Below are 9281 nucleotides of genomic sequence, written 5' to 3'. Positions count from 1 at the left end.
TGAAACTAGAACATTTCTTCGAAACGTAAAGTTTCTCTAATATAAGGTATAAAAAGTTGCGTTGTCCACAAAATATAATGTTTGGACATCACTCGGAGTCAGTCTTTCTCTTTTCAGTTGAAACTCCCCCGAAAGATTGCCGCGTTGAGAGCCTTCCTGAAGATCGCTTGTGAAGCGAGGGAGTCGGGCTAGAGTAAGGTCTCTTCGGAGACTGGGACCTGACACAGGTGTCTTGACTCGCAATGTTGACTTCATCGAGCCATGCGCTTGAGACTTGACGTTTCAGCTCCGCGGCTTTATCGCAGCTGGCTATACTGGAATCTGATTGGGTGACACGGATTGCCATGGAGTCTTGAGAGGAAGCAGTTTTGAGTCTCGAGCGCTTTGGGGATGGAAGCTTTGGAGGTGATGGGCTCATTCCTTGTACACAAGAGATGTCCTGAGCTGACAAGGTTCCCCTTGCAAACCTTTCCAGGGATGAAGCTGTTCTTGGAAGTTCTGTCGATGGAAAAGATTACCACCTTTTAACGGGGACTTCAATTCTCCCACTTGCATGTTTTACTTTCAGCTCGAAATTTACACCAACACAAACCAGTCAGACCCGAAAAGGGGCCTCAAAGTGAATTGGGGACATAAGCTCTTTCTCAGTCAAGTATATACAAGGGTCACAGTTGTTGTATTTGGTAGGTATTTAAGAATTATGGTACCTCTCACTAACCAGATGGCTGAATTACAATTGATTAATTATTCGTCAAAGTTAGGTCCAATCAGTAGGTACTATTTGAGTCACATGTACTCCTCTGTAAACCCTAATGAAAATTAACTGGGGTTGATGAATGATTAAACAGTAGAATTAACTTTGATTTAATACAAACTCCTGCTCTGCTAATTAGTGTTCATTTAACGTTATTAACTTTTGATACAGATCTCTACTGAATTCAATTTATTGTTTTATTTCTACCCTGGCAACAGAGGTTTGTCTTGCGCGGAGAAGACGAGTTCGGCGAGAAAGAGAAACACCTCTGGTTACTTTGGACTTGAATCTCACTTTCATGCAGACGCCAGCTGTCTAACGCGTCAAATTCATAATTACAAAAGGGACCAATGGCAAGTTAGCAATCACGCGTCCCCTAGGTATTACCAATCAAACGAACCAATCATATTGTTTGTAAAAATGTTAACCAATCCAAGCCTGAGGGTCATATCCTGACCCCGGCGTCTTCACGAAAATGAGATTCAAGTCCAAGGTAACCAGAGGTTTTTCTTTTTCTCGCCTCTCTTGCGGCTTAAGAAAAACCTCTGGGACCGGAGTATTTTATTTCACAAGTGCGATAAAATATTCGCGTACGATCTGTATGGGCGTTTACAATGGCTCGCCTTCGAATACAGTCCTCGCCAAATTAAGTTGGCTCGCCATCCCTCGTAAATTACAACGGAATTTTGGCATTTTCAAGCAATTTACTGTGTTTGTATAAGAAGCAAGATGAACCTTGTCTGGGGACGACAACTGATGCTGAGGAACTCTGTAGTTTTGGGTGAGGACAGAGAAACTCAAAAACGATGACCTCCTCCCTCGTACGATAAATTTAAGATGTGTGCATGTGCGAATTTGTTGTTTGGTTGAGTGGAATTTGCCAATTATGTTTCATCCCCATACAAATCCTTATAGCGTACGACATTCTTAAAAGGACATAATGATAACTGCGCGCATGCTTGGCGGCAATTTTTTTGCCCATCGGACACCATGTACAGCACTAATATTCTGACTTGTACAAGCGCGCTCCTTCCTCCCCAATGTTGAAGTAACTGATTTATTAGAGCCATCTCGCAAAACCAACTTTGGGGGAGTGCAGAGGACATCATGCACTTGTGTCCCAACAAATGTAATGACGATTGTAGGCTCGATTTCCGCCGCTCAATCGAGTTCGGATCGGGATTGAGGGCTGGCTCATTTCCCGAAACAGCGGCTGGTGATTGAGCCTAGCCTTCGGCTCATTTCAAACACCCATACAGATCTCCCGCTCCTATTTTACCTTCTAAATATAAACTTACGCACAATGCAACAGTACATATGGGAGGAAACACCGGTATTTGTGATTAAATTTAGCTCTCAGTAGTGGTAAAAGAGAAGAAATGAAAACGTCCTCTTAGACATAATTCCGTCATCAGTCAACAGCACGAAATCCTTTAAGAAGGAGACGTTTTTTACCTGCAGACGGCGACCGGAAGAGGGCTGCTTTCCTTTTTAAGTTGTGTTGACACAACGTCATTTGTATTGGTAAGTATCTTTTCACTGTTTGAGACGATTAGTGTAAAAAATCTGGGAGACCCTGGTATGCGAATTGCTCACTTCCGGTTTCCGTCGGCGGCCCAAAATGTCTCGTACTTAAACTCCCCAATAACACTCACCACAAACACCTTGGATATCTGATCCGCTAAACTTTCTTTCTGAAGAACCGCGAGGACTTCTGTGATCTGACGATGACACAGTTTGAAGCATAAAACTCATAGTTTCTATTACAGTATTGGACACTTTGCGGCCAGACAGCCTTCCCTCCCGTGCGAACCTTCCTGGTTCATCTAATCTTTTTTCACTAATCCGTTTGATCTCTTCGAACGAACCCCGACCTGTGGGACGAGAAACTTCGACAACACTCGGCTCGTCGGCCGAGCTCAGCATTCTTTGCACGATATCGTCAAGGGTGTCGTGCACTGATCTTGAGACGCCAAACATTCTGTACGGTTTGTAGCCTTTGACGTCTCCAGCAGTACTCCTTGCAGTCCCAACAGGCTCTTGTTTAGCTTGTGAGACTTCTTTACATCCTAAAGTAGAGGAATTAGGCATCTTTTTATCTGATTTCTTTTCCTGTCCCCTTTTTTCTGGCAAAACACTCTCTAGCACAGATGGTGCACCATGCGCCTCAGGTATTTCTTTACCTTCTGGCTTCTTCGTTGAACAGGCAACTTCAACCTCATGACGTCTTTTTGGTGCGATCACTGTCTTAGAATTTCTGGGAGATCCCTGTCCAGTCCATGTTTCTTCTCCTTTTATCTCCGTGGATGGCAGAGATTTAGACGGAAACGATTTCAAAGCGTCAGTTTCCTTGATATCCTCAGTTTGGTCCGCTAAAGCAGGTATGGTGTTCCGAGGTTCGTCCGGATCAGCGGACGTTTTTAACTCTAAAACGTCAGCCACGGTCGACGCAGGCCGTGTATCTGCCTCGGCTCCCTCTGGAGTTAATCGTTTTTCCTGAATAATTCGTTCCAGACTTGGAACAAACTTCTTCACATTTCTGTTTTCCTCGACGTCTCCATCAGATGTTTTCTTGTTCACAGTGTCTTGATCTAGTTCAAACCCAACTTCTTGGACCTGGGACGTGTCTGATCTCAAATCTGTACCTTGCAAAGACTTTGACATGGTTATTTTCGATAGCACTTTTTCCGTCAATCGAGGGGAAAATCCCACGGCTTCTTCTGCAACAGCATCAGATGGCAAAGCAGCTTTTACCTCAGAAGAATGAGGATAAAGTTCCATCTTTGTTCCTGAAAAACACGACTCTACTCCTTTTCTTTCGTCAGAAAAGGGTGAAGACAACGAAGTGCCATTTTCCTCATCTGAAAGCATTGTAGCCTCTTTTTTAGCAACGTTTGATGACAATGCCGTAGGTTCACTTGAAGCACGTAGTACCTGCGTTACGTTCGGCTCAGACGATCTTTGAGACAAAGAGTCTTTTTCTTTAGATTCACGTTTTAACTCTGCGACGTTCACTGTGTTTTCTGTTGAGACACGAGGAGACTGCATGACGTTTCCTCTGGAAGTCTTTGGAGACATCATGGCGTTTTCGTTAGACCCATTTGGAGACTTAACGATCTTCCCTTTGGAACCCCGAGGGCATACCGACGCGTTTTCTGTGGAGGAGCTTGGAGGTTGAGTGGCTCCTGTTTTCGATGAACTTGGAGACGATGCTGCTTTCCGAGTGGTTGTACGTGGAGATGGCGAGACGTCTCCTTGAGAGGCGCGGAAGGACAATGCTGCGTTTTCAGTGGAGCCTCGTGGAGACCACTTGACTTTTCCTATTGAAGTCTTGGTGGAAAGGGCTACTTGTTCTTTCGATGTACGAGGTGACGGTCCCACCCTACCCTTTGAAGCTCGAGGGGACAAGCTTGCCTCCTCAGATGAAGCCGACACCATCCTATCCAATGGGCTGTGTGGAGAAGCCATTGTTGGACTCCTACGAGTTTTTTGAGCTGTTAAAACGTCCATGGATGGACGTCCGCTAAGTGCAGATACAGATGTTTGTGAAGATCGTTTTAATTTACTATCAGATGATGACGATTTAACTTTGTCAGAAGATGAAGATAAAGACGCTTTTATTAAAGAGCCTTCGGGGGAAAGGTGTTTCTTTGGGGCTGCCCCATAGTGCAAATGAAGCACGTCTCTTGCTGAATCTTTTAGAGGTAGCGCGGTCACGCTTTTTGCCTTTTTTTGAGACATCCCTTCCTTCAGATGCAAAGAAGACCCTGACGAGGTCGTCATTTTTCCCACAGAGCCACTAGGAGGTTGAATGTCTTTTCCTGTAGGGGATTTCATTGTCACTGATTCCTTTGAAGTCTTCGTGAACGGTTTCGGTACACCCCTCTTTAGTATTTCAGAAGAAGTCCGCCTTGGTTGATGAAAGGATTGGTTCGAGGAACCTGCACTGGTAATCTTGGAGGTAGAGCTGGATATGTTTGGAAGACGAGACGGGGACGGTACTGGACGATTCCGTGGTTCTTTCCGTTGACAGCCTTGCTCAACAGCGTTGCTAGTGATAAATGATCCCTTTGATGACAAGGAAGGCAGATTGGTTATTGAAGAAGTTGCATTGTTTTGATTCCACATGATTTCGTAAGTCTCCACTCGAGCAGCGATTAATGAACGCTCCGATGGGTTCAAGTTCGGCAAGACAACGTACGATCCACAAGGAGAGATATCACAACTTGCTGTTTCTTCTCGTTCCTTAATAATGTCATAAACGGATTGTTTTTGATTGAGTGAAGCCTCAAGCTCGTCAACGTCCATGTTGGAATCAGACGCGGAACGTACCGGTTCGGGAGGTGTGGCGGGTTTCGGGCTAAGAATCGGTGCTGGATCAGAGGACGGTTTTTCAACAACATCACTATTAAATATGTTTCCTTTGGATAACTCTACGTGCGGTGGTGGCATGTCCAGTTCTTTGTCAAACCATTTTGTTTTTCGTGAAACGACTACAGCGCCAGCATCGGGTTTTCTGACCTGCGGCGAGAAAGGTCGATTTGTAGAACTCAGAAAGTCAATTTCGCGCGGAACACAGCTTTCCCTGCGAGGACCTTCCTCTTTGAAGTCCACAGAGCTGCAACTTTGGCCAGGAAATGGGTCATCTCCCGGGCTAGATTTACTGCCGGAAAAGAAGGTGCCATTCTTCCTTTTGGTTTTTACAATGTCGATAGCATTTTCCACGACATTATTAATAATTCTTGAAGCTTTCAAAGCCAGAATTTCCCGCTGATAAAGATCTGTTTCCCTTTGACCGTATTCTGCATCCGCTAGGCTGGCCTGTTCACGTGTTATCACTTCATAATCCTCAGGACCTTCATTAAAAATACTGTCGTATTCACTTGTCCCAAGACGTCTCAAGGCTCTGTTGATAAGGCCTTCAACGTAAGTCGAAATCTTCCAGAACAACGTTCCTTGGCAAGAGTGCTCTCGTTCGTAATCTTTACTCGTTTCACTTGGTTCTGGCAGGTCAAATTGCACAAAGCGGTCGACTGAGCCTTCGGCAGATATAACTGCATGTGACGTGAGCTCTGAGGCAGCTTTACAAATCTCCATATCAAGATCCCTTGTATCGCTGCTGTCCTGTACTTTCTCTAACATAGTTTCAGCCGAAACCAGTGCATGAGTTGCAAAATACCCTGTGGCTTCATCCAACTCCACGCCGCCAAAGAAGCCACGATCAAAAAGCTCCCCTAAAGAGGAGCGAGCAGAAATTGTGGCCACCTTAGCCGCCGATTGCAGAAGGCGAGAATCACTAGCAATGATGTCCTGAAGCGATACCTCATCATTGTACAGTTTCAAGACAGAAGTGGCTGCTGATTCAATGGCCCTGCAAGCCAGATTTCTTGCCGCAATTCCGAGACCTTCCTCTTCAAGCTGTCGCGACACGTTTCCGGAGGAATCCACTAGACTTTTCGAAATCTCGAAAGCCATGGTCTTGATGTTAGCTTCCATTTCTTTGGCACAGCTATGCAGCCGTTCTAGTGACACGGTTGCTGATTTTATAGCATCCAGTGCCAGCCTTTGTGCGGCTTCTTTTAACTTTTCCTCGTGTTCGCCTTCACTCAAACTACTCTCTGATGAGTATGAAGATGACGTGAGGCTTGGAGACGACGTTTCCTGAGATAAAAGCGCCAGACTTTCCTCTGATTCAATTTGAATCCCATAAACTTTCTCCAAAGAGGCTTTTGCAGAATCTAAGACACCTCTTACGAGCTCTCGTGTTGTAAACTTCAAGTTCCATTCGCTTTTCTGGGAAACGCGTAAGAGGGATCTCGTAGCCGAGTCGACTGCAATTTGTGCAATATTTTTCGCAGCCCGCTGTAACAATTTTTCAGCGTCTTTAATGGCGTCTGGTTTGACTTTTGAGATGGTTACCATTAACTCGTCCATTGAAGTCTTTACAGAATCCACAACTGTACTAGCTAATTCTCTGGTCGCTACAGTCAGATCCACTTTGTTTCGTTCCAATTCTTTCCCGTAGCGGGATCCAGTGACTGAAACAACAGCAGCAGCAGCGATTTTCTTGGCAGCGATGTCATTCTTGTCTGCAAAATCTACCTTGATATCAAAAAGGTCTTCCAGTGAGGCTATTGCTGCTTGAATGGCGTCTGTTGCAAGCACCTGCGCTGCTCTGTTTTCAAGAGTGTCTGGTTTATCGGACTTTTCAAGTAATTGAGTGGTTGAGGAGATAACTCCTTGAGCGATATCTCTCGCAGATATAACCAGACGCTTGGAAATATCCTTGGAAGAATCCTCCCAGTCTTCATTTTCTTCCTCAATTTTAACACCATAGAACGTCTCAAGCGAAGCCTTTGCGGAAGCCACAGCATTGGACGCTAAAGATCGAGCCGTTATTATGAGGTGGTCATCACTTGTGATGGTTCTTTCCAGTGATTTCGTGCCTGCTATAATAGCTGTAGCTGTCAAATCTTTTGCGCATTCATCGAGACTTTTGAAAGTTTCCTCAGTATCCGGCTTTTGCTCTTCCTCGGCAAGCTCAAACTTCATCCCATATAACTGTTCCAGTGACGCTTTAGCCGCTCCAACAGCTTCAATAGCCAGACGTCTTGCCGTGGCAGTCTCGTGTTTTTCAACTTTAAGGCGTAGCGCTGATACAATAGCTGCTGTTACAATATCTTTTGCGCAGTCGGAAAGCTTTTCAGCGATATCAACTGCGGCAGATTTAACGGTATCTTTATCTTCTTCAATGTTGCACAAGCCGTGTAAAAGCGTTTTGGCACAAGCAGAGCTGATAGCAGAGGCCACGATTTCGTTGGCTGTTTCACGAAGTGATTCGTTCTGCTGTATTTCTCCCATGGCTCGATGAACAGCCTCAGAAACTATCTGTTGTGCAGCTTCTCGAATAATCTCGTCCTTCGTGTCAACTTCGAATCCTCTGGTTTCTTGAATAGTTCCTTCACTATACAAGATTCTTTGGGCGTTTTCCAAGAGATACTGTACGTAACTGGGGATCTCCCGCGCAACGTCAAATCTCCTCTCTAAATCCAGAATGTACTGTGCCTTTGATATTAGATCAAAAACGATTTCGTGGACTCTTTCCCGCACGGCGATCTCTGTCTCGAGCCTTGATAATAGCTTTCGAAACTGTTCTGACTCGTCACGCTGTTGAGAAGCAGCTTCCTCAGCAAGCTAACATTTAGAAAAGGCAACAAATTAGCATTAAAATTACAATAGCCAAAGGGGCAGGTTTAGCGGTTGTAACTGACTTTTAAGACTATCATGTTCATAACATGATGTAAACCTCTTCAAAATGGAAAGTTTAAAAACAGCATAGAAGATAAGGATTCTTTGTTCTTTCCGGCCATTTCATTGGAAAACCTATGACATAAACACCACTGTCAAGAACGAAATCTTACCGCTTCCAGCTGCAAACTTTGCCGAGTTGCTTTCTTCCTGTCCGCAAAAACAACACCACTAAGAAAGAAGAAAAAAAATCTCATTTCTCTCGAAAATTTTGGGTGAAGCTGTATCGAAGGCGTTGATCGAGGATCGAGCACACGCGTTTATGGGACAGCGGTCGAAGATTGTAGCACGTCTTGTAAGCTACGTGTTTTACCAATAAAGAAACAAACTTAAACATTCATTAAAGCTAACTCTTGTTTAGGTCTAATTAGGTCTTTTTTTGGTGTCATTAGGCCTAAGGTTAGCTTTAATGAATGGTTAGGTTTGTTTATGTATTGGCAAAACATGTAGCTCACAACACGTGCTACACTCTTCGAACGCTGTCCTATAAACGCGTGTGCTCGATCCTCGCCGATCAACCCCTTCGATATAGCTTCACCCAAAACGTTTACTGGGGTAATCACATGGAACACGCGTACTGGATTAATCAAACATGTTTTAAAATTGCTGCTACAATCCTAAGTCATTTCGTAGGCCTGTCGCAAGCTCGTCGCATGCAAAAAAAGTGGTGTCGTGTAAATCGGCCCTAAGGTGTACCTGTAAACCACATTGTCTTCGATTCCGAATTCAGTTTTCAAGGAGGATTGTATGTCCCAAAGACTAGACAAGCGAGATCTTCTCCTCTGCTCAGGACCAAGACGACTCTCTTTGCCAAGTAATGAAACCATACCATCAGGCTAAAAAGAAACACATGTGAGCAATCTAAAAATTCTTAGCCCATTACATTGCTAAATTAAGAGATTTTAAGATTAAAGTAGTACTGATTAAACTGTTAACTTTTATTAAACTATTAACTACTCTGGAGGTTTAGAATAAGGCTAGATTAACTCTAGCTATCAGCGGGCCCGTGCTTTTGTGAAAATAGTTTAAATTAAGAAAATAAAGATTGTTGTTGTTGTTTGTTGTAGTTGTGTAGGGTTTCCGGCTTTTACACGCTGCCTAGACATTTTTGTCCTCGTCAAATATCGAAAACGCTCTCATAAGCCCCCGGCGGCTTATTTAATTCTTTGGCTCGTAGAGGGGGGTTAATTAAAAAATCGACAGTCAAAACACCAGTCCG

At 44.3% G+C, this 9281-nt stretch overlaps 1 protein-coding gene across 1 annotated transcript in view; it reads right to left on the bottom strand.

Moving 5' to 3' along the window:
- Positions 1–2386: 2386 nt before the first annotated feature.
- The window catches only part of LOC138020195 (microtubule-associated protein futsch-like), a 19387-nt gene continuing 12492 nt past the window's right edge, over positions 2387–9281 (bottom strand). The window contains exons 7-9 of the mRNA XM_068867220.1: positions 8759–8898; positions 8176–8233; positions 2387–7948 (exon numbers count right to left, since the gene is read on the bottom strand). Of these exons, the coding sequence (XP_068723321.1) occupies positions 2387–7948; positions 8176–8233; positions 8759–8898 (5760 nt within the window). The remainder of the gene's footprint in view (positions 7949–8175; positions 8234–8758; positions 8899–9281) is intronic.

The sequence above is a fragment of the Montipora capricornis genome, chromosome 10 (assembly GCF_036669925.1).
Source record: "Montipora capricornis isolate CH-2021 chromosome 10, ASM3666992v2, whole genome shotgun sequence".
In the NCBI taxonomy this organism is placed as follows: Eukaryota; Metazoa; Cnidaria; class Anthozoa; order Scleractinia; family Acroporidae; genus Montipora; species Montipora capricornis.
The sequence above is the reverse complement of the archived record's forward strand: the minus strand, read 5'-3'. Positions and strand labels throughout refer to the sequence as shown.